This window comes from Maniola jurtina, chromosome 5 (assembly GCF_905333055.1).
Source record: "Maniola jurtina chromosome 5, ilManJurt1.1, whole genome shotgun sequence".
In the NCBI taxonomy this organism is placed as follows: Eukaryota; Metazoa; Arthropoda; class Insecta; order Lepidoptera; family Nymphalidae; genus Maniola; species Maniola jurtina.
The window spans coordinates 11,971,252-11,996,901 of NC_060033.1; the positions used below are offsets into that span (position 1 = coordinate 11,971,252).

The following is a 25,650-nucleotide window of genomic DNA, read 5'->3' on the forward strand; positions in this document are numbered from 1 at the left end:
GAATTACATAAGTTAAATTAAATGATACTCATATTATGACAATAATACTAATTAATTAAAGATAGGTATGGTATGACTATGAAGGCCTCAGATAACACGTACCTCTAATACAAATCGGTTTGTACGCGGCATCCTACCTTAAAAAGTTATTATTCTAAGCCTTCCAGCTAAAGTCTAACTCATCAATATTTATATGAACATTAATAGGTTATTTGTATGACATGTCCCAGCAAGTTGATAGAGACGCCTGTTTATAAATACTCGGCGTGCCTAATTACAGTATACTTTCTTTGATTAATTTACGATTTGAATAGAATTTTGCTGGACATGTCAGCTAGTCACGACATGATGGAGGTACTCAAGAATCCGAACAGCTATGAACTCTTTATTATACATACTTATATAAAACAATGTACTATTAGCCCTTAATGTATTATTACTACCCTCTCGAAAGGAAACAACACGGTCAAATGCGAGGGTATTTCGGAGAGTGTGCCAAACAGCTTTGACGGTTCTAATAAGTACCTATAACTGATTGTGTAAGATGGTAAAAAAAGAATATACGGCTTAGTTTAGGAATTCATTGTGGGCTCTTCTCGTAGCATTAGTTTTCAGTTAACGTAATTAATTACCACCACTACATCATTGATTGACAATCAGAAAGAGTATAATAGTACCCAATTTGAATAAATGACTCTTTGCACAGGAACTTTACGATCTTGTCCATTTCGATCTTCACCATTTTACCACCGCACCGCAAGATAGTCTACCTACCTATCCATAATTTAAATTATCCGTATTACGTTCACATCATATTCATACCCGAAACTGCCATATCCAGATCTTAAATATCTTATCCCTGACAGCCCTATTGGGAATCAGGCACATGAATCGTTTCGTTGTCGTGATAGTCAAGAAAACTATATCGAACCAGACGTTGGGTTGTTTCGTATGTTTGTCGTACGTTCGTCCAAAACATCTATTCTCATTTCATATAAGAATACGGGTCCAGGCGCGCACGCCCGCGCGTCTTCGTAATTTTTTTCGTAACTTATAATTTTAATAAAGCTGTTTTATTTATTTAAGTGCAAAGCTTATTTATATACCGCTGTGATATTAATAAAAAATTAAAATGTTAAAGAACACAGTGAAAAAATATTGTTCCGAAGGCAGCAAAGTTAATCAAGTTATGGTCGCTATTTTGAGTAAGTTTAATTTACAATGTATTTTCTTTTTTAACTGGGAGATAGATTTTATTTTAAATATTTTTTATTAAAATATTTTCTAAGTACCTATATGACTTTTAACGAAAAAACAGCTGTAAGTAATAGAATATATCATAACTTTCAAGAGTTTCAAGTGTAGCACTCAAATGGATAAACCGATTTGAATGCGGTTTGTTATTCGAAAGCCTGTTCCAAATTCAAAAACCGCAAAGTCAAGCTTTTCTCAAAAACTTTTTTTTTGCTGTAAATCGCATCTTATCCGTTCCTCTATCAACCGTTTAGTGATTTTTTTTTTAATTTATTGCCTCATGGGGTGACAGAAGGGCTGGCTCATTTTTTTGCGCAACGGATCAGCCTGGCTGTCTAGCGCCGAAATGCAGCCAGTATTCTTGGCAATATTCCACGCGTGCATGATTTGTATAGTAATTAGACAAGGCTAACTTTAATTTTTATTGTAATATTTTCAATGAAAAAAAATCATAAATTATAAAGATAACGTTATGTTTCAATTTCACAAAGTTCAAAACACTGTATTCAACCATAAAAAAGTCCTTCGGAATTTTGCTTGTGCATGAAAGAGTTTTTCTTGATTCCTGAAGTATTCAATTGAGTGGCTGCGGTTTTTGAAATGACCGATTCAATTATTGTTTAGGTACCTACTGTATTATTTGCGCTTGTCTTATCGACTCAATCCCAACCACAATGTAATATTATGGTAACCTTTACGTATTTTTGCAACTAGCATAATATTCTACAAACTACCTATCATTTTGAAAAGTTATAGCGGAAGTACGTACCTCTACCTACTTAGGTGGGCTCATTGGCTGTTAGTTTAAAATTGTGAGGTTCGGGTCCGCTATAACGCAGGAAGGTGGCACTTGGAACAGTCTCTTAATTATCATCAACTAGATGATGCCCGCGACTCCGTCCGCGTGGATTTAGGTTTATTTAAAAATCCCGTGGGAACTCTGTTTTTCCGGGATAAAAAGTTGCCGAAGTTAATTTCCGGGACGTAAGCTACCTCTGTACCAAACATATAAATCGTTTTAACGGATAGATTCTTAAGAGTCCCGTAGGAACTCTTTGATTTTCCGGTATAAAAAGTAGCCTATGTCGGTCCCCGGGATGTAAGCTAACTCTGTACCAAATTTCATCAAAATCGGTTCAGCGGTTAAGCCGTGAAAACGTAGCAGACATACTTTTTATCCCCAAAATCAAAGAGTTCCCACTGGATTCTTAAAGGTTGGTACAGAGGTAGCTTGCATCCCAGAAATTGGATCCCAGGGAAATCATACGAGTTCCCACGGGATTAAAAAAAACCAAATGCACGCGTACGAAGTCGCGAGCATCATCTACTTTTAAATATAAGTACCTACCTATCCTATAATATTGTCATCCGACTCTGCTAATCATAATATAATTTAAATGTTGCACATTCTCAGTAGGCAAATGCTTTCTCATTTTCCTGGAAAATACTGCACTTACCATAAATTACACAGAAAGAAGGTAGAGACTGTAATAACGCGCCCGCGCCGCATGCGCGCTGCCTGCTATTAAAAAGCTGTCACAAACCGATTTAAACATCATTTAGATATTAAGACGAGCTTTATGCAGCTTTGAAATAAGATTTTACTTTGATAATACTATAGAAATGATCACACTAATATTATAAAGGCAAAAGTTTATATCTAAGTATACGAGTATGTGTGTGTGAATGTGTGTGTGTGTGTAGGTGTATGTGTTTAAGTTTGGCTGAAATTTGAAATGGAGATAGATTAGATCACGAAAAATCGTAGGTCTATGGATTAGATACAATTCAAATTCGAATTCAAAATATTTATATTCAATTAGACTTTTACCAGTACCTACTTTTAAATCGTCAAAAGCGTCTACCACTGGTTTGGAATGCCTTTCCTACCGAGAAGAACCAGCAAGAAACTCGACGATTGCTCTTTTCAAAGATTTGATATACAATATTATGCCATGTACAAAAGTAATTGAAACCCTGCACATTGCTGGAGCGAGCTGCAGGTCAAATCCACGCTCTTTTGTCATTGAAATAATCTTCGATTCTATAATATTGATTTTCTTCGTTTCAATAGATCAACACATAGGCTATTATTTATCCCGGAAAATAAAAGAGCTCTCGCGGGATTTAAAAAGACTTATATCCACGCGAACAAAGTCGCGGGCATCAGCTAGTATTTTATACTACAAATAGGTACAGGTTTAAATGATTAAGTAGAAGAATCTTTTGAATATTTACCTCAGGTTATTGCAGAAATGCTTACTAGGTTAAATTTATAAGCTCGTTTAATAAACCAGCTTTTAGAATTGGCGATTTGATTGGAAGCTTTTCGGAATCTAGAAAAGTTGCTTTCGAAACTTTTAACTCCGTACATTTGATCGCGTAATTGTATCTGAACGTTCCGTTACGTCTGCTTCTTTAGGTGTGAAACAAATATCTCCAAGCTTTAGCTACGAGAAAGCTTCCCTGCAAGCTTGAGATCGGTACAGACGCGAGAACATAAAATTAATAGGCATCATAATCATAATATAAGCCTGCAATAACGGCCACTCAAAAAACCAGCTAAGTGCCAGTCAGACTCGCGCACCGAGGGTTCCGTACTCGGGTATTTTCTCAGACATTTCGCACGATAAATCAAAAACTATTAAATTCATAAAAATAAAAAATTGTTTTAGAATATACAGGTAAATTTCTTTCATATGATACCGCACAATTGGTATAGTTATCTTACTTTGAAAATTGAAAATACTAATTAATTATTTTTCCATGAATACATTTTAATTTTTTTTTTTTTTTTTGGTGAAGTAACCAGAAATCAAGGTTTTTCGGATTTTTTCCTTTACTTGTGCTATAAGGTCTACCTAACTGCCAAATTTAATGATTCTTAGACAACAGGAAGTAGGTGCCCTTATAGGTTTTTTTGACAGACACGACAGACGGACAGACAGACCCTACAACAAAGTGATCCTATAAGGGTTCCGATTTTGCTTTTGAAGTTCGGAGCACTAAAAAATACGAATGAATGTCAAAAGTTATAATAGATTAATAGATAAAGTTAGTAGGTAGGTAGGTAGGTCTAAGTAGAAATCAAACCTACGCAAAGCAACGAGAATCTACCTATATTGTCCCATAAAAATGTATGATAGGCATTATGGCCGTTATTTCTGTAACGAAATAGACAGCGCGTAGGCAGTTTCTTAAGAATATTTTCTCGGTAAAGTGCATATACGGGCGAAAGCTGCAGCAGTCCCATATTTTGATTGACTGTCTCTGTAGTGTGTGTGTCACCATAGAAGTGTTTCTTTATTCCGTAAGATTTTGTGTGGAGGGAATCGAATCAGCATTCTGCTTAGCTGTGATGCTTTTCATGGCCAAATCCTTCTCATTTTGAGAAGAGATCCGTGCTCGGTAGTGTAGCGGTGAATGATAGTGATCAACAATCTACGGTATTAAAACTCACTATTTGGGAACTTACTATAAACTTACTATAGCGGGGGCAATTTGGGAATATATATTTTCTATGCGATTTAGCGTTCCGGTATGGTACGATGCCGTGTAGAAACCGATGCGAAACTGCCACACTCCTTCCAAGTTAGACCGCTTTCATTTTAGACTGCACCATCTTCATCACTTACTATTAGGTGGGCTCGTAGTCAAGGGCTAACTTGTATCAGAATAAATAAATAAAAAATCCCTAGCTATGGCTACGGTAGGAAGGCAGGTAAAACGTCACAGAGATATTCAATACCGCGAACCTGCCCCATTTCTTAATGAATTTAATGATCATCAAAATAACTTCGTGATATAAAGTAGTGCGCAAACACAGGCTCATTAAGCGAATAAACACATTGTGTAGTCTCTGTACTCCTGCAATTGATTTGTTTACATTGCGTGCTCTACTGAGGTGAGGGTGAATGGACGCAGCAGAATTTCACCCGACTTGCGACGAAAACAAAATGATTTACAACCCCTGGCTCGGGTGATTTTATTATTTATTTTTTATTCAGATAGAAGTTAGCCGTTGACTGCAATCTCACCTGGTGGTAACTGATGATGCAATCTAAGATGGAAGCGGGCTAATCTGGAGGGGATATGGCAGTTTTCATTAAATCCACACTCCTTTGGTTTGTACTTTGTACGTGGCAACATACCGGAACGCTACATCGCTTGCCGGCACGGCTTTGCCGTAGGGTTGTAACTAGCCACGGCCGAAGCCTCCCACCAGACAAGAAACAGGTTTTACCTGGTAAAGTGGTATAAAAAGTGCAATTAAATCATATCTGGGAGTTATTATGTAGTAGGTACAATTGCCTATTACCTGAAGATTAGGTCTAATAGTAGGGGTCAGTATTACCTTATGCAGGTATTTATTTTTACCTACATGGTAGAATTTCGTAGTTTCAGTATGCTCTTGGATTTCATAGTGTTCTTAAATATCAAGATGTTCTTCAATTTTAAGGAACGACAAATTTCCAAAATATATTGTATATATGGGCTCTTTTTTACTGGAATCCAAGCTAGAAAGCTCAAGGTTCTAGACCCAGCTGTATGCTGGTAACTATAGCGCTGTCGAAGTAATCCCACCTTACTAGACTCCATCTACCTAATATTACGACCCCCTAATATTATAAATTCCTCGACCCTTCCGGGAATTGAACCCAGATTTTCTTTTATCGTGTGATACTTATATTATGTGTACTGACCAAAGGAAAATCCAAAGGAAATTACTTAATTAATCATTAGGTAGGTATTCATTAATTTAGAATTGATTGTAGTCTAGACTTTTGATGTATCTATTTATGATTACTTTTATTTTTGCGGATTGGTGCAAACTCTTTTTAACCCCCGACCCAAAAAGAGGGGTGTTATAAGTTTGACGTGTGTATCTGTGTATCTGTGTGTCTGTGTATCTGTGTATCTGTGTATCTGTGTATCTGTCTGTAGCATCGTAGCGCCTAAACGAATGAACCGATTTTAATTTAGTTTTTTTTGTTTGAAAGGTGGCTTGATCGAGAGTGTTCTTAGCTATAATCTAAAAAAATTGGTTCAGCCGTTTAAGAGTTATCAGCTCTTTTCTAGTTTTCTTGTAGAAAAGAAGGTTAGATAACCGTTAGGTTCATAATATTATGTCAATAGACAAATGTCAAGCTGTCAAGATGGACGTTGCCTAAATACATAATTATTTATTTGAAAATGATGTTTTGGAAAACTCAAATACTTTGGATCGTCGGGGGTGTTATAAATTTTTAATTTACACTTGTTATTATTTCTATTTTATTTTAATAACATAAAACACGCCATTCTTACGTATACATAATATCTATGTACGTAAATCATTGTTATCAAAGGTACCTTTGCCTCAAACAATTCGTGGCCCATTAAATCGAACCAAATATTTCATAATCGAACACGTTACACGACAAACAATTTAATCAATTGGAACTTTGGATGTTTACCAAAACCTATACCTACATTAAATACCTACAGTTAGTAGGTACTATACTAACTAAGTAGCCTCATAACTTACTGGAAAGCTGTAATTTGGTAGGTATGGGTGGACAAAGTGGTAAAAATAAAATCACGATAAAAATATTTTTTTAGGGTATCCGTAAAGTGGAGTCGAATGTTTTTTCTTGTCTCATTTTCATTACAGTCACTGGAAAGACTGCGCGGTTTATATAGGCACTGAAGGATTTTCGACGGGAAGACAAGTTACAGTTTTGGGGTACCTACCTAACAACCTCATTATCCATACCTATTGAATAAAGTTGAAAACTAAAACCCGACTGCGATCGTCTTAATAAACGCTGAAATATCATATTAAAATTGTTTTTCTGTCGCTTGCTATACTTTAATGTTGTAGTACATTTATATTTATGAACTCAGAATTTTTTCCTCTTTCATTTGACACCCCACTCGATACAATACCAAAAAAAAATTTTGGAGACCCCCACTTTTTTTTTGTGTAATATCCGTCTAGGTCAATTTTTTTCGTATAAGTAAAATGTAGCCTATGTCACCCAGACCTTCACGACGAATCGATTGACACCTCATTCATCAAAATCGGCCCAGTAGTTTAGGCGCTACGGTGGAACACATAGAAATTGGATACAAACATACACACATACATACATACATAGAGTGCTAAAATCATAACCCTTCCTTTTGGCTTTGCCGCAGTCGGGTAAAAATACACATGAGTGCCTATCGTTTTCGATCTTCTCTTGAGTTTTGCGGTTCTTGATCGTTGCCGTGTGCGATCTTTCTTATTCAGTGTCCTGTAGAGTGTTGACGACCACCCCGCGCAGTGACCTTAAAAGAAGGAGGTCGGGGATCCGATTCCCGACAGAGGCAATTTGGGAATTTGTAATTTCTCAATTGTCTCTGGTCTGATCTGGTAAGAGGCTACGGCCTTGGCAAGTTACCCTATTGAAAAAGCCGTGCAACCAAGCGGTTTAGCGTTCAAGTACAATGCCGTGTAGAAAAGAAACCAGTAGTTTGGACCCGTAAAACTTGCATCAATCATTATTACAATCGCAATGGCTGTTATTGGCTATGCTATTCTTGTTGCCAACTAATCTGAGGTGATTGTGATCGTGACATTGTAGCTGTTATTCTACCACAATCGAGCTGTTGTAATGGGGTACATATGGTTGTAACAAAAACTCCCATGCCTCTGCCAAGTTAGCGTTACCATCTTAGACTGCATAATTACCTACCTACTTAGCAGGAGAGATCGCAGTCAGGGGCTAAAAAAAGTGTAAGTAATAGGTATTTAATATCAATAGCAGTATCTAAAAATAAATAACTTGTGTTTTCTAAACTTGGCCTAGTTACAAACTTAGAGCTTATTGTTCAATACATTAGGATAGGTAACGCATTCCTCTCGTTACGTCAGCTTCAATTAGAAGGACACTGAACTTGACAGATGTTGATGAATATTAAATCACAACTTTTAATAAATAATTACTCAGCAATTTAGGTAGGTAGGTACATAAGCCGATTGAGAACAGCTGATGTTTCTAAAAAACTTTGCTACATACCTACCTGCCAACCAACCTTAAAAACTGTGTTCTACGTAACATTATTTTTAAAAACATTAGTTTTCAAAAACTTTCTGGCGATAACTTAAAAACTAAGTATTTTTGCAGTTTTAACCACTTTTTAGGGTCCGTATTAGACATATTAAGACGGCAAATTAGGCAAGATCGCAACCAAGCGCTAAGTTCGAATCGCGTAATGTCAGAAAGTGGGCTGCTACTAAACTAAACGAGCTTTACGAGTAAAAGAGCTTCGCCTTTATTCCTTCAATTAGATCTTATCGCTAAAACACCTCTTTCTAGAAGCATCGTGAAATCCGATGAAGGCAAACATCTGTTGCTGAGTCGGTTCTTTGACCAATTGATCTGAACTTGCATTGAATTGATCGCGTCGCTTTGATTCAAAGCAGTTTTATACCCAGTTATATAGGTACCAACTCTAGTAATGAATCAAATGATTAATGCCTATTATTTAGATAAGATTACAGAGTAGAGACCATTTATTCATTTTGCTGGCGGTATTATATTTTAATAGATGGTCAATCTGTAGTTGCCGGCGTGGTGGACTAATTATAACCTAAGGTAAGCCCTAAACCCTTCTGAATCTAAGAAGAGGCACGTGCTCGGCACTTGACTGGAGAATGGTTGAGATGAAGACTCGTCAATGGATCCTCCATCTAGGAAAGAAATCGCGAAATCCAGCTCTTTAGCTTTTTTTTCAAAGACATTTGACGACTGTATATAACGCGAATGGTTTTTTTTTGGAGACGGTCCTCGGTCTCATGCTACAAAAATTTTCCCATTTTCTAACCAATTCCAGATCAGTCGGTCTACCTACGCTCTATTGACAACAGTTACGCAATTTTAATAAAGCTCCTTATGCAATATGTTTTTGACTCGATACCTATTTGCGGAACAATTAATTTGATCTGCAGCAATCAAACATGTTCATTTGATACCCGTGCTTCTTCCAATGTAAGGTCAAAAGTACGCCAGTTCCACGTTTTCATTAAGACATGTTTACAATTTACATTGTTGCTAACTTCTTTCATCAACTGATGTGATTGATTGAACAAAAGAACTGATTTTACGTTTGATTAGGGTTTATTGTCTATATAACTTTTAACTGTATATTCATGATCCTGAAGACATACCTAGGTAAAGCTTTAAAATTAGTCATACAATTCGAAATTAATCTATTTCTATGATTTCTTCACCCCTGCACACTACTGAATTTTAAGTAAGTCCCAACTCACAGACTGACTCACCAACGCCCTGCCTAAAACCGTTGGATCTAGAAAGCTGAAGTTTTGGACATTGCATTCATTTTATATTGTATATATAGTGAATAAAGTCAGAGTTTTCGAAATTCTCACTGGGTAAGGAATGAAGAAGATTTATATTTATAAGCCGGGGGTGGTCAACCGCACAAAATGCAAATATACCTACTTAAAACACATAATTTAAGATAAACTAGCATATTTTTGAGGATAATTTATACCTACCTACTTAAACATGACTTTTGTTTTTTCGCAGTGGTTCTCCCAGTATTTTCATACGGCACTGCAGTCGGGTGGCTTTCACCAATGGGTCCACGACTGATGTCCAAAGAGACTCCTGCTGCGGAACCAGTACATCCTGACGTCATATCTTGGATGGCATCAGTGGCCTACCTAGTGGGGACCCCAGCAGTGTTCCTGTTTGGGTACATAGTGGATAACTATGGACGGAAGAAAGCACTGATGCTTACATCATTTTCAATGGCAGTAAGTTTTTTGGTTCGCCTTTGACTGAATATCTAAGATGAAAGCGGGCTATTTGTTTGATTTTATATCTCCTACCCCTAATCGGGTTTTAAGGATTTAGTGACCAGGCCTGTCCTTAATTTTCTGGATTTTACAGGTCTGCTGGGGACTGAAACTCTACTCTACTGAAACATGGGCCCTCATCACAGCTCGAGCTATCATTGGTCTCGGAGTGAGCGGTTCCTACGTCGTCACTCCTCTGTACATAAAAGAAATCAGCGAGGACTCCATAAGAGGGACACTCGGCAGCCTAGTAGTACTGAGCCAGAATTTGGGGAACCTAATGGTTTATATATTAGGGGAATACTTATGTTATCACGCGACGTTATGGATCTGCTTGGCGATCCCGTTGGTGCATTTGCTGCTGTTTCCTGCTATGCCTGAAACTCCTTCGTATTTGTTGAAGAGTGGAAAAGTGGAGGTGCGTCAAACATAAGGCCTATTTATTATATTCGTTTACAACTCTGGTTTTGAAATCAACCAACTTATGGTAACTTTAAAAAAAAGTGGATATGGAATGGTTTTAAACAGATCAATGAAATATAGGCTCATCAAAGATATTTTTCTGTTTTTTAATTTGAAAAGCTCAATAGACGAGAATTTAAAAATCTAGGTAGCTCCAAATTTAACAGCATTATAAGTAAGCAGATTTTTATGCCTGTTACTCTTGCAGCAAGCCAGATCAGCACTAGCGTGGTTGCGCTGCCGGCAGACCTCTGATGCAGTGGTGGACACGGAGTTGCAGCTGTTACTGCTGGAGCTCGAGCAGACCAACAATGGAAAGTTCTTCACCACACTGAAGACTCTAGGTAGGGTAAGGGGGATTAGTAGGGTAAGGGGGATTACGCACTCCGATCCGAATCCCTGAAAATACGTCCCGAAGTACTCATAGAACTATTTGTATGGTAGCTCACGTGCACTAGCTTAGACTTCCATTATCTGAGTTCTCTCCGTCAGCCGTGAGAATATCTTGGATGTGCTTCGATTTTAAATCGCCCGGACATAATATGACGTAGATATGTCAAATATGTCCACTGAATGGCTTGGACTTCGATTAGAGATCGGATAATATCCGAGTTCAGCCCGAGTTTTTTATATTCGTATTTTCACGGACTCGGATCGGATGAGTGCGTAACCGCTCTAATTGTATAGCTCTAGTGAAAACTTTTAAGTTAATGTCCGTGCATAATGTTCAGGAAAATATTGTGATTTGATATCTCGATACAATTTTGGCCGATTTAAAGTTAAATTGAGGGCTAAGGCATTGATATAGCTACCTACTCGATCAAGCTTAAGGATCAGGGATAAAAATCCTTCGTTTACTCTATTTCCTAGCGAGCTCCTGGGGAGTTCTTTTTCCATACGAACAAAGTCTGTTCCTTATTTGGATTTTGAATATTGCAGCGGGGCAGTTACCTATAGTAAGTAGGTACTGCATCTCATTTCATCATCCAATGCATTAAGGTTGAATACGACATATGTCGTCTGAATCGTTCCCTAAAGAAGCCCTCATCTTGACGATGAATTTCATTGTTAGCTATCTAACATGGTAACTATTCGATTCGCAAAAATCCATTGTCTCCACACAATCCGATCTGTTGACTCACAGTAACACTGAACAAACTGTAACGGTACCACAAGTGCTCGCTAAACAACTACGTACCAAGGGTCTCCCATCGCAGTAACTAACGAGACAGCTAGCTGTATGTTTATGCATCTAAGTGCTTCGGAAGTGAAGGTTTACCAATTTGCTTTGGTAAACATAACTGTGACGACTGGTAACACGGGTTGTTCTATTTTGAGAACCTGCTCTAATATAGGGCAACATTACCTCGATTTGGGTTTTGAGGTGAATAGGTAACTTATCAGCACTTAACTGATACTGAACTCATTAGAAATACTTACATAAACTGAACTTAACTTATTAGAAGTAGGTACTTAGGTAAAAAATCAGCGCTGCCAACGGTACTTACCCTACTATTACTCCTCCGCTGTCTGTTCGTCCTTCTGTCTGTCAACGGGCTGTATCTCGTGAACCGTAACATGTAGATTTGAAACTTTCAGGGAATGTGTATTTCTATTGTCACTATAACGAGAAATAATAAAAATTTGAAAATAGCCGCTATGAAAATTGTAAAAAATTAAAAAGGTATATTACTATTGTACGATAACACGGAACTCTCCGTGTACGAGTCCGACTCAAACTTGACCGATTTTTTTATTTTATTTTCCCAGTATCTGACCGCAACACATTCCGCGCGTTCAGGATAACCATGGCAATAACCCTCGCCCGAGAGCTGTGCGGCTGCTTGGCGGTCCTACACTTCGCATCGCTCATTTTCAGCCAAGCGAGCGGTGGGTGGGTACTGACCGCCAACCAGCAAGCAGCCGTGCTGGGAGCTGTGCAGCTTGTGGGGTCTTGTACTGCTTCTAGTTTAGTGGAGAGGACGGGACGAAAGGTTTGCTATTATGTATTTAAAATCTACAATCTGACATCAAGTGCAAGCCTATCACGTAATAGATGCAAAAGATTAATAAATGATATAAAATACATCATTTATCCATCTTTTACTCAGAATGTATTCTTTTCAGCCTCTCCTTGGCACCACGTGCTTCGTATCAGGGCTCGCTCTGGGCGCGCTAGGAGCGTGGTTCGCCGTGAGCTCGGGCTCGCACGCCTGGCTGCCCGTGCTTGCGCTGTGCCTGTGCATCTACTGTGACGCGGCTGGCTTGCAACCTGTGCCCTTCGTGGTTATGACTGAGATGTTCTCCTTCCAGGTAAGTACGTTCCTAACTACCTATTTCTTCTAATTTTTATGATCAAGAGTAAGTACCTGTACCACAGCACAACTGTGGAGAAGCCTTATCCATAAAAATAATAAATCCTATGCAATGGATACTTTTGCTCTTATAGCTAAGGCAGGCACAGGGGTAAAGATTTTTAACAGGTGATGTTCATTTGAGTATTGTAGGTACTCCATTTAGCGCTACTTAAAAAAGATATATCCAACTGTAGGTGCACAATGGGATGTGGGTGAGGATGACTTTCATAACATCGTTTAATTTTCCAGTACCGAGGCACAGTCACATCAATCGTCACAGCATTCGCCTGTGCAATAGTCTCAATAGAGCTGCGAGTGTTCCAACCCCTGGCCACCAGTGTTGGCCTCTATCTCATCTTCTGGATTTTCTCCGGGGTGTGCCTAATCAGCACGGTTTACATCGCCTTCTGCGTCCCGGAGACCAAGAGGAGAACTATCGAAGAGATCTACGCGGAATTTGGCGGGAAGAAGGAGAAAGATTTGGAAGCCCATGTTACGAGACTTTAGAGTGTATTGAATATATTTAGAGCTGACCAGCCCCGGTTTCATTCGAGGGGTATTTCTGAAAATCCATTCATGGTTCTTGCCAAGAAAGGATTTCTTGCATGAAGTAGTTTTACTAGACTCGGATCGGATGAGTGCGTAACCGCCCTCAATACCTATAAAAACATTGGATTGCTGAGGTATCGTAAAATAGAGGTTCCATTTAAAATACTCATTTAACTTGCGATACGATCGCGATGGATTTTACTTACCTTATTAAAAAACTTATGCTGCGAGTCATGCATGACTCATGACGGACCGGACCTAATTTAACTAGATGTAGATTGTAGATATATTAATACTTAGGTAAAATACTTAATATTTAAAAAAAATATAACTTGTAGATCTTATTGATAGTGCTGAACGCATTACATTAGAGCATAATTACTGTACAAGGCGAAATTTATAATATACCTACTGGTTGAAAATTTGTTTCAAAAAGCATTTTCTGAAAAACCTATTTTTTCTACACTTGATGTGATAAACCATCAAACTCAGTATCCGATACTGTAAAGACTGGTGATAATAAAATACTATTTAAATTAAAACATTTTTCATTTTTTCGGGTCCCCAGTTCGAACGGGACCCTATTACTATGACTCCGCTGTCTGTCTGTCCGTCTCTCTGTCAGCGGGCTGTATGTATCTCGTGAACCATTGGTGGAGACCTGAAATTTTCATAGAACGTGCTATTTCCGTTATATCAACAAATACTAAAAAAAATAAGCCACCAGGATAATTTAAATAAATTAAAAAGTTATTCCTCGTACGATGGTACGGAACCCTTCCTGTGCGAGCCCGACTCGCACTTGACCGATTTTTTACTATATTATTATAGGACCTGTGGTAGGCAGGCGGTCTTGAGCTCGTGGATTGCTTCTAAGTGGCTAATTTTGTTGTACAACTCTAATCAATAAATGACAGTTCTAAATGTATTGCTATCTCTTTTATAATACTCCCTACGAAAAAAGAATAACACTAGGTTTAGACCTATGTGTCAGTTTAGTTTAGAAAGGTTTGCTGTAGGTAGTTCGAAATAAAAGAAGAGTTCACAAGCAATGGAATGTTTATTTGTAATGACACAGTCCTTACATTATCAAAGATGTTGGTTACAAGCCTCGTCTAGAAAGACGGTCTCACTTTGCCCTCTGTTAGGTATTCAGGCTGAGATTTATAGAGCGGACTTTGACTTTTCTCAGACTGACACTGTTAAAACGAGACAGCGTTATATCGCTGACATAAATCTGTCCGTTTCAACTGAAACTTAAGTCTGAGCGAAGTCAAAGTATCTTCTATACATGTCAGCCTCGTGTTAGGCTTCCTGTAAATGAAATCGGAGCCGCACCGCAAGTTCATCATCATCAACCCATAGACGTCTAATAACCCCTTATAGGTCGCTTGTAAGGACTTCCACACATCACAATCTTGCGCCGCCCTAATCCAGCGGCTCCCGGCGTCTCGTTTGATGTCATCTGGCCACCTAGTGGGGGTGTTCCGACGGCGAGGTCACCATTCTAGTACCTTGGGGCTCCAACGTCTACCTATCTGTTTTTCGAACTATGTGCCCTGCCCTGCCCATTGCCACTTCAGAGTTTAGCTTCGCAACCCGTCGAACTATGTCAGTTACTATAGTTCTCCAATGCATCTCTTCATTTCTGATCTGATCCCGTATAGAAATTCCAAGCATACCTAGCTCTCTCCATCGCCCGCTGAGTGATTCTAAGCTTTCTTAAGAGGCTCAATAGTTACCGACTATGTCTCGGTAAGACCATGTCTCAACCGTAAGTTAGTGTAAACAAATTAAAATTCAACCATCCCACCACTGCCACAGACACCGCTACCACGAATAAAAGTGTACACGAATTCACCGCACTAGGCCCGTGCGGCGATTATACGGCTCATATGCTATTTTTATTTGTTTACACTGAACCGTTCCGGCGCTGGTGCGACTCCGCTTCATGCACAGGAAGCCTTGCAATACTCTACTACTAATAAATAAATAAATATATTTCTCGTGGTATCCTCTACTCAACCCCTTTCGTTGAAGTCACAACCTTACAAATCGCTCTTTAGCTAGGAATGATTTTTTGGCCGGAAAAACAAAACAACAAAAAAAAAGGCCTGACGAACGTCATAATAATATTACATTAAAGAGTATAGACCGAGGTGCTCATTCGGCTGTACTCCCTCAACTAGTTAAATTGATAGGTATAAAGGTGCAAACAAATTGCTGTGCCATGGCGTGTAATTTGTCAGAAGGCGACCTGTGTCATCCCTATTATTAAACATTTATTTTGTTGTAAAATGTGTTTTACTGATTTGTCTATCAATCACGCTGCAAAAATCACGTAAATCCATTGGTCCGCAATGGATTTACGTGATTTTTTGCAAGATTATAGGTAAAGACCTGGACAGTGATATATGCTACTTCTTATCCCTGAAAATCAGTTTTCACGGAATTTAAAAAAATCACGTAATCACGGGCATCATCTAGTATAAACAATATAATACGGTAATACGAATTGCACACTAAACTGCCGCAACACTCTGGAATCCTGACCCTAGAAGCATTCTTCAATCGGTAAATCGGTGCCAATATCCGTTGCGACATCACAGCACAGTTTGTTTGCACCTTAAAAGTAGTGATATTACAATATTTCTTGCGAAAATGGGTTTTTAGACTCATATTTTAGGCTGCGGTTAGATCTGTGAGTTTTACTCACGTGAGTAGCTTACATGTATAACTTACGACAAATTTACTAACGTAAACAAACACTCTTAAGTACATTTATATTAGTAAACTGGTTGCCAAATAATTACGTAAACTACTTACGTAAGTAAAACTTACAGGTGTTATCGCGGCCTTAGTCAAAGATTTGTGTACTAATGAATTAGCACCAATTACAATTTTTTTAAGTACAAAGCAAGACCACCTTTCACCAGCCTCAGTCGGAAGCGTTTTTTACACAAATACAAAAACACTGCATAAAATACTTGATTATGATGTACATACGTGATCCTAACGTATACAACACATAAAAAATCTTATTATGTAGGTAGGTATATATAAATGACACATTATAGAAACAGAGTGTTTACTTTGTGCTTCCTACTATCATAGTAAGTATATTATATCTTACGAATAGACATACATACTACAACCTACGTTTATTATGAAATCTATTATGGTATAAAATACTATGTACCTTATAATATGGATTTCAAATATAGGTCAGATATAGTTAAATATGTTTTTCATCTGTGGGAGGGGGTAGTTTTATAAAATCTAACGCTTAGTGATTTAACTGGAAAAATGTACCTATATTTTCTAAAATAAGTACAGACTTAGGTGCTAGACATAACTTTCAAATGACATGCTATATTTATTCATATTAATATATTTTTTACTATTTTTGTACATAATTATAATATTAACAATGTAAACGAAATAAATAGCAGAAAAAGTTTAAGTTAAAAATAACAAAAACTACGTGGATAATTTTGTATTTCAGAATTAAGTATATAATTTTTAAACTTTTTTTTTAAGATTTTTTTAATCACATAAATGATAAATCTAGCACGTCATAAGATACAATCCCATAGTAACATTATGCTTTGGGCTGAATCTAAATGATTTCATAACATTGCCTAGCTATTAAAAAAAAGATAAAAATTATAATCTATGGTAAAAAAAATCGCATCACATTTCCGGCAAGACAATCCTATCCATACCAATATTGCACTTATATATTACTAAAAATAATCTGATATGCCAAAAACTAGCCTAAAATTTCATAGAATAATTTAAATAATATGGTGATCCCTCAAAGTAACGCTAATAGAATACCTAGTACAGGGATCGAAATAACCTTCGCCAGTTTTAACATCCAAAAGTGGTGTGCGAGTGTTATAATTGCGAGATATTTTTAATATTTTCCGAGCAGTTATCAATTCAATTTAAAAAAAGTTTAAAACCATTAGACGTACATCTATCATACAGTCCGACAAGGCTCTTTTGGCGCGTGGCCAAAATTGGAACTAAAGCTACAACAGCGCCCTCATTCAAGTGCCAAAAGAGCCTTGTCGGACTGTATCACTGAAACGGCTCGGCTTGTGGGAAGGTGACAGTTGACGTAAAATCAAGGAATTCGACATCCCTGTCACCCTCCCACAACCCGCACCACATGGATCGTCTCAGTCAAACGGTACTTTAACTTGCATTTTATACATTTTTTTAAATTTATATTTATATAACTTATAGAATTTATGTAGAGCATTTTTGTTACATTCAGCGCCACAAAAACGAGTTAGTTTTACATAAAACTAGAGTCCGTATACTCTGAGGAAAACACATTTTTTTACAAAATATACAAACAGATTTTCAAGACATATTTTAAGTACATAAACATTGGTAAAAAATACCAAGGTCTGTTATAACAGATCGCATAATCATGGGCCGAAATATTGTTTTTGTAAAGGATAGCAATACATAACCACGCGATTAGGTTCTTTCAAATATGAAGCTATTTCTAAAACAATACAATTCTAATTATTATAAGTAATAAAAGAATTATGACTTAATTAAAGTGCCAAACCTTAACTATATAAAAACAACAAACTAACAAAAAAGAAATAAAAACAATGATAAAATAATATAAACAATGAGTCTCGGTTGTAAAATGTGCTTAAAATCAAAGCCCTTGGACGTAAAGTAGTAAGTAGACAGATAATAATCATAATTTTGATTTATCTATCAGTTAAGCAATTAAATTAACCTGTTTCATGTATTTTGATATAATACAGAATTGTCACGTGGCCTCGATTTAATTTTATTTATTGATACTGCTGTTCTAAGCCGTTAAGACACTACGCAACGCAATACAGATTAAACTATGGATTCAATTGGCCAATTTTTCATGCCAATTATGGTCATTCATGGTTTTACGATTGATTATTATTATATAACAAATCAGTATACAAGAATTTATCGTACTCAAAATGATAAAAAAATATACCATCACAATTTTTACATCCCTGCTAAAAAGGATGGCTTGATTTATCGAAATTTTTTGTAGGTATTATTATAACAGGAGTCACTTTCCAATTCATAAGGACCTAATTATAATTAATTAGCTGTTTCAAATAGCTGCCACAGTACATTACAAACACTTTTTTAAACTAAACAATTTGGTTGGAATAAAATTTTGGTATTTTCACAACTCAGTGGTTGAAATAAAAATCAGTCTTTAATATCAATTAATCTGTTAGTCAGGGACTTTATTAGTGGTGAAAAATAGGAATTATTTATTTTTAGGTAGGTATATTTTTAGAAATAAAATTACACCATTTTTTGATGGATTAAAATGGAAGGATTAAGATTGAATAAAATAATTCCAAATTAAAATAGAAAAAAAATCATAGTTTTAAGAGATTAAAAGTTATTTTATAAATAAAATAGACACAGGAGATATGGGTAAGGAAGTAGCAATTGACATTTTTGTACATTTTGGAAGGAATTGACTAATGGAAGACAGAAAAGGTAAGAAAGGGATAGAGCGATATGGTATTCTTTCGTTGGAAATTAAAAGGAGACTAGGTACCTACATAAAGCTATAAATATTATGCAAAAATTTAAAATTTAACGTCTTTATCTTTGTCTCATAAATATATTCAACTTACTTTTTAATTCCATTCGATTCCAGATTGATCTTCCGATGACCGTCTATTTCAGTATCTCCTTTTTATACAATCCGACTTTAAAATCTAAACTATTTTTTCCTAATTTGACAATTCATATAAAAATTATAACTTCCTTAACTACTAAAGAGATTAAAAATTAAAATGGCGCCATCTCTACACATTCTTGCCAAAGATTTTCGCTCATTCTTGCCTCTATCAAATGTATTTTTATATTTTTTGAGAGTTTAGTAAAAAAAAATCGTAATTTTATGGTCAATGTAGTGGTTAATTTACAGAACCGTCGCCTTAGTAAGATAGCGACGCAATATAATTTTACCCTTTATAGGTACAGTACCCGACAGTATATATTACACATCGAGCATTAGAAAGAGATAATCGGCAGCATCGGCTTCGTATAGCGTCGTCTTTCTCATTGAACTGACAAGTCAACGACAAAACATAACATTACATCTGACTGACATATTTACTGCCGCGTACTGTACGTCACATTAGCTTTTTTAGGGGATATTACCTAAGTGACGATGTACTATTTTTCACTATATCCATTAATATCAGTCTGTCCATTCATTTCTGACTACTTATATTGTATTAAACTAGCATACTTTTGTTGATGATACGGAAAATATCTGTGATCTGTCTTAGTCCGCAATTTCTATGAGTAACTCTAAAGCATGAATAAAGCCAATTAATTGAGGGTGGAACATTAATACTAACTGAAAACAAGACGGGGTGAGTTGAAATACATAATATTATATCATGTCCCAACAAAAATTAAACCTAAACCCCATAATATTGAAGTTCAATAGAGTCTAGCGTATATTAATACAGTATGACAGTATGGTATATAGTAACATATTAGTACATAATATATAAATATTGTTTAGAGCTATGTACGCGGGAAATAGTGTCCCGTACGCGCAGGTAGCGGTGGTGGAGTATCCTGAAAAAAAAAAACATTTATTTTAATAACTATACACCATGATTTTCACAAAAAAAAAAAAAAATCAACATTAAAGTGAAAAAAAAAAAACAAACCTTTAGCAATATTTATGATGTGATAACACTAGATGTCAAACTCTGAAATAAATGAAATTACAAAAAAATAAAAAAGTGCTTAAAAGGATGGACAACTAAATATATGCCCTCAAATAAATATAATTTACAAACAAAAAGCAAAAAACATTTTTTATTCAATAGAATAAATAAGGTGTAAAAAACAACTAAAAATAATTACCTATATTGAAAAAAAATGCAACTTACTAAATTATAAACAAGTGCAAGTTCATTTTCACACAAAACTTCTAAGAATTACTTAAATTATTTATAGGTCTTTTCAGTGGCACTTCTTTAGATTGGACCACTGGTTCTGTGACCGTCACAATCCATAAAATATAATTACATATATTATAACTTTGCCCGCGACATCGTCACCGTGGATTTAGGTATTTAAAAATCCCGTTCGAACTCTTTGATCTTCCGAGATAAACAGAAGCTTATATTACTCTCCAGGTCTTTAACTGTACCCATGCAAAATCACACGTCGGTCCGTAGCTTCGTTGCGACGTGATTGAAGGACAAACAAAATAAACCAACACACTAACTAACAAGCGCTAGTCTATAAAATAAAATAAAAACACTTTTGCATTCGTAGTATAGAAGCAGGCGTTATTTTGCGGAAGTCCATGATATACAAGGAACCCAAAAGCTTATTTTGCTATAATCCGCCAAACCAAAGCATGCATGTCATATGTTGCATGTTGCACCATACAGATTGCTTTGGTTTGGCGGATTATAGCAAAATAAGCTTTTAGTTCCTTGTATACTTTTGCATTCATTATATGAGTAGTGATGATACCTGAACGTTGTTGTCGTGCAGATAGTGGCGAGGCAACTGCGGTCGCGGCATCGGTTCGTCACTATCTTCATCCTCTTCGAAATCTGGCAGATCGGGGATAAATCATTGTTATATCAGAAATCAATAGCATTTTATGTATTGATGCGGGTTATTTGGTTTATCCCCCTGAAAATTCCCCTATGGTGGAAACACGAGTTCATCTATTCCCCCTGGATGGCGGAACAGCTGGAGATCACTTCTATCGTTCTAACGACTTTTTACCCCAAGTACAGTTCAGCGGTAAAAATAGTCGTACACTTTAGCATATTTTTAATAATAAGAAATAAATTAAATACCCAATTACATAATAATATTTCACCTTTACACAACCAGAAAAAAATCGGAACAAAATAATTCCTACTATATCCACCCTAGGGGGATTTTTTAGGGGGGAGAAACGAAATAACCCTTAGATGTCTAATTATTTCAAATCTATCATCAACTTTGAAGATTTCGCGAATTTTGATGTGAAATCGCGTCGTAAGATTGTAAATTCTAAATTTTCGCATCGTACGAGGTAAATATATTTTCATTACTGTTCGTAATAATTTGCTAATTTATATAAAACGAAATACACTTTTGAAAGCACATGTTATAAATTTTAACCATATGAATTAGAAACGTATTAAGTGTTTTTGACCGAATTAAAAAAAAACTGAATTTGAAAAATTGTAATCATGCAAAATTTAACAACCATGCAAACATTTTAACATCAGTGACTTTGTGTCTTCTAGAAATAACGTGAGAATACAAAGAATTAAATTAAATACATTTCGAAAGTTTTTTGAAAACATTTTCTAATCAAATTTCGAATGTTTTTGAAAACATTTTGGAATCAAATTTCGAATGTTTTTTAAATATTTTGTGATTCATTGGTGACTTAAAATGGTTAACGCCCACTGAGATTTTTGTCTCTGTCATTTCATTAGAAAGCTACTTTATCCATAGGCTTTAAATTGCATATGCGTAAAAGCTGGTTTTTTAATATATTGAACGAATTTAACTCTAAATAATCTAGTACTATTAAATTTTAGTATTAAGTCAACAAAAAAAGTTTTCACAGTTACCTCGATAAAAAGTCTTATTTTGGACTTTCCTTTTGATTTGCAATGAGTTGATAAAATGTTTTTATTGAATTTTCAAATATAGATATGATACGCCAAAGATCTTTAATGAGATGGATTTGATAAAAATCTAAGGACTAACAAAAGTGCATGTAAAGTTTAACTAACATCTATCCCCCAGAGTAATTCTGTGTAAAATAAAAACATATGTTCTTACCTCGTCTTTTCCTGGCCTCCAAACCGCCTTTTACCGTATCCTCAGTGTCTGAACCCTCTGTAAAACATTTAGTAACATAAACGACTAAAAAAACATCAAAAATATTAAGAACCTAATCTTGGATAATTAATATGTAATTTACTCGAGTGATCAAATGATGCAAAACCAAGTATGTGAAAAATTCTTCTGGTTTATGTTTGTCTCTGTGGCACGCACGCTTACTGTACATTCATGCTCTCCCGCTTGTACAAGAACAGGCATTTTTTTTTAAATATCTGGTAAGTACGTACTAAAATTCTACACGAATTTTTATAATATTGAAATGTCGGCTTGAATACATTTGGATTTCTTTGTCATTATCAAATCTCACAGTAGTTACGCCTATTTATTGATTTTTTAAAAGATTTTTAGAATTGATAAAGCCAATTAAAACTAAAAAGTTTTTCCTAAGAATTACTTTTGTGTTTATATTCCACTGTATGAATAAATTAATTTTCATTAAAAACTGTAAAATAATATATGTATTTCAATTTGGCAAAAAAAAACAAAATCAAACAAGAGAAATAGGAAAAAACATACATACTCAAAAGATGTCTGTTTGTGACTCTTAAATATATACAGTTTTCGTTAATTTAAGTTCCCACAACTTATTTTTTTTTTCAGTAATTTTCTATATCTGTGTATGTAAAAATGAAAACACACATGGGGGTTTCCAAATGACTAGGTGTGTTATAAAAAACCATGCAAAAAAAACTTGTCAAATGCGTGCCAAGTCACCATCCTTACAAACAGTAAAACGGGGAGGCATGCAAAACCTACGCTCTATTTGAAAATTTTCCTATACATTTATTAAAAAAAAAAGTTTTTTTTTTTTTTGATATTTTTGGTTTACTTACCGGAGTTTAGCTCTCTGACTAGAGTGGACATCGCGTTCGTAACAGAATCCGCGGCGTATAACAAGTCACTGCGTAGGTTCCGGTTGTCTATGCCCACTACAAATTAAAATTTCTATACACAGTGAAATTTTAGTGGTTTAGAGCCATGATTGGCCATTTTTCCAAACAACAATGAGAAATTATTGTTTGGAAAAATTCGCGAACCAGTAGTAGTAGCCCATCGCGTTTCTGTCTCAGAACAGCGTGGTTGTCACGTGGCGCTCGGCCGCTACTAATGTTTTTCACAAATTCGAGTTTATGTCAAGATATTTTTTATTTATTTATTTATTTAAACAATTTTACTGTATAAAAATGCAAAGACAATAATAAATGATACACTTATACAAATACAAAGGGCGACCTTATCACTAAAGTGATCTCTTCCAGGTAACCCGTATGTTCGAACCTACAGAACTATAAGACGAGGAGTCGTCATGCAGCTATATACACAATTATAATTACAATTAATTTTTTGTCAAAAAAGTGCCTAGGAAGTTTTCCGAACGGAACAAGTGTAGTCAATAGTGCTGCTTAAGGCAAATTCACTTAGCCACGGCCCTAAAACCACTAAAATCTCACTGTGTATAAGTTTATAGTCACTGATTTTATATACTAAATGATGCTTATAAGATGCTTAGTGTTCCTCTTCGTAATCAAATCAGAAATGAGGAGATCCATAGGAGAACCAGAGTATGACCGACATAGCTCAACGGGTTGCGAAGCTGAAGTGGCAATGGGCAGGGCACATAGATCGACAAACCGATGGACGTTGGGGTCTCAAGGTGTTAGAATGGCGACCTGGCACCAGTAAACGCAGCGTTGGAAGAACCCTCCACTAGGTGGGCAAATGAAATCAAACAAATCGCAGGGAGCCGTTGGATTCAGGCAGCGCAAGACCGTGTGTGGAAGTTCGTCTAAGAGACCTATGTCCAACAGTCCACAACTATCGGCTTTAATGATTATACTCACTAGTTGTCTATATAGATTTAGGATCTTAAAAATCCTTTGGGAACTCATTGATTTACCGGATAAATATTCTATCTTCTTCCCCGCGGTGCGAGCTACTCGTGTCTCTGTACCACGCCGAAATCGTTTAAACGTATAGAGCGGGAAAAACTAGCAGTTAGACACACTTTTGCTATGACATTAAACACCCATTTCCGGTATTTTGTAACCGACTTCCAAAAAGGAGGTGGTTCCTAATTCAGCCAAATTTTTTTAAATAGTCCAGTTCCGATCCGGTCCCGTTCGGTTTGATCTTTGATCAAGTCCATCTAGATCTATTGATATAATATGATGACATAAAGATTTCTTTATACTCACTTGTCGTAGGTCTTTGATTTTGATGGAAACTTCTCGCGTCACCGCCCATAGATTCCATTGCTCCTGGACAAAGACAAACAAAAAACTATACTTATAAAATTGATACAAGTAATAGTTATATTTTTTTTTTGCAAGATAGGTTTGCATTATACAACAATCATCCATACTATAATATTATAAAGAGGAAAGATTTGTTTGGTTGTATGTTTGTCATCGATAAATTCTGAAACTACTGAAACCAATTTTAACAATTATGCTTTCCAATTATTTGTGAAGGAAGAACAAGGTTTCTGGAATTACCTACTAACGAATAGTCAAACATACCCAGACTATGCGTCATGTCGATGCGTTCCCGTTCTCCCAAAGACGGTGTTTGCGGCGCACTGCGAACCGTCCCACGAGGCGCTGGTTCTCTGCAATATGAGAAGTTAGTATAGGACTCTCTCTGTTACATGATCCCATACAAATGACAAAGACAAAAAACTCAAGTGGGCGTAATTTATTTTGAGTGGCCAACCGATCGTACACACGTTTTCAAAAAAACATTCGAAATTCAATTCGAAAATGTTTTCAAAAATCATTCGAAATTCAATTCGAAAATGTTTTCAAAAACATTCGAAATTCAATTCGAAAACATAGTTTCGTTTGTGATAGGTTGGTGTGTCAAAATGGTTAACGCCCCCTGAGTTTCTTGTTATCGCTAAAGATACCTTTCCGGGGCCGAAGGCTGTGGTTGCGATCCCGGTAGCGGCGGACTTTTTGTCGATCGCGGTGACGAGTTCGGAGTTGATCTTGGACTGGATTGTTGAGTCTGCAAAATTAACGTTACAACAACAATTAACATAATTTAACTTTTTTTTCAATAATAAAATAGCGAGCAAACGAGCAGGCCGGTCACCTGATGTTAAGTGATTACCTCCGCCCATGAACATTTGCAGCATTTAGTTGAAAATCAATTTTAGACGCTATACTAGAGGATAGGTGGCCTTCTAGCTCATCCTAGCACCATCACACTTCTGACCATAGCAGAGTCTGGACTTCTGGACCCTCCCGC

The 25,650-nt window shown here is 36.2% G+C and overlaps 2 protein-coding genes across 2 annotated transcripts in view; one reads left to right on the forward strand and one right to left on the reverse strand.

Moving 5' to 3' along the window:
• The first annotated feature begins 952 nt into the window (after positions 1 to 952).
• On the forward strand, positions 953 to 14,006 carry LOC123865542 (facilitated trehalose transporter Tret1-like). The gene is made up of 7 exons (XM_045906629.1): positions 953 to 1,205; positions 9,831 to 10,060; positions 10,197 to 10,520; positions 10,773 to 10,908; positions 12,335 to 12,558; positions 12,692 to 12,877; positions 13,171 to 14,006. Exons 1-7 carry the CDS (start codon positions 1,133 to 1,135, stop codon positions 13,426 to 13,428), a joined length of 1,431 nt encoding a protein of 476 aa, XP_045762585.1. The 5' UTR covers positions 953 to 1,132; the 3' UTR covers positions 13,429 to 14,006.
• A 505-nt stretch (positions 14,007 to 14,511) lies between these two features.
• The window catches only part of LOC123865794, a 53,267-nt gene continuing 42,128 nt past the window's right edge, over positions 14,512 to 25,650 (reverse strand). Inside the window, exons 34-40 of the mRNA XM_045907028.1 lie at positions 25,307 to 25,407; positions 24,921 to 25,009; positions 24,597 to 24,659; positions 23,235 to 23,330; positions 22,339 to 22,395; positions 21,019 to 21,101; positions 14,512 to 20,103 (exon numbers count right to left, since the gene is read on the reverse strand). Coding sequence (XP_045762984.1) covers positions 20,050 to 20,103; positions 21,019 to 21,101; positions 22,339 to 22,395; positions 23,235 to 23,330; positions 24,597 to 24,659; positions 24,921 to 25,009; positions 25,307 to 25,407 — 543 coding nt within the window. The 3' untranslated portion in view covers positions 14,512 to 20,049. The remainder of the gene's footprint in view (positions 20,104 to 21,018; positions 21,102 to 22,338; positions 22,396 to 23,234; positions 23,331 to 24,596; positions 24,660 to 24,920; positions 25,010 to 25,306; positions 25,408 to 25,650) is intronic.

Bases quoted from the DNA above. Each gene is read 5' to 3' on its own strand.
- LOC123865542 (XM_045906629.1), top strand. From the start codon at position 1,133: ATGTTAAAGAACACAGTGAAAAAATATTGTTCCGAAGGCAGCAAAGTT. The intron at 10,061-10,196 runs GTAAGTTTTTTG...TGGATTTTACAG, and splicing joins TTACATCATTTTCAATGGCA to GTCTGCTGGGGACTGAAACT. The intron at 10,521-10,772 runs GTGCGTCAAACA...TTACTCTTGCAG, and splicing joins TGAAGAGTGGAAAAGTGGAG to CAAGCCAGATCAGCACTAGC.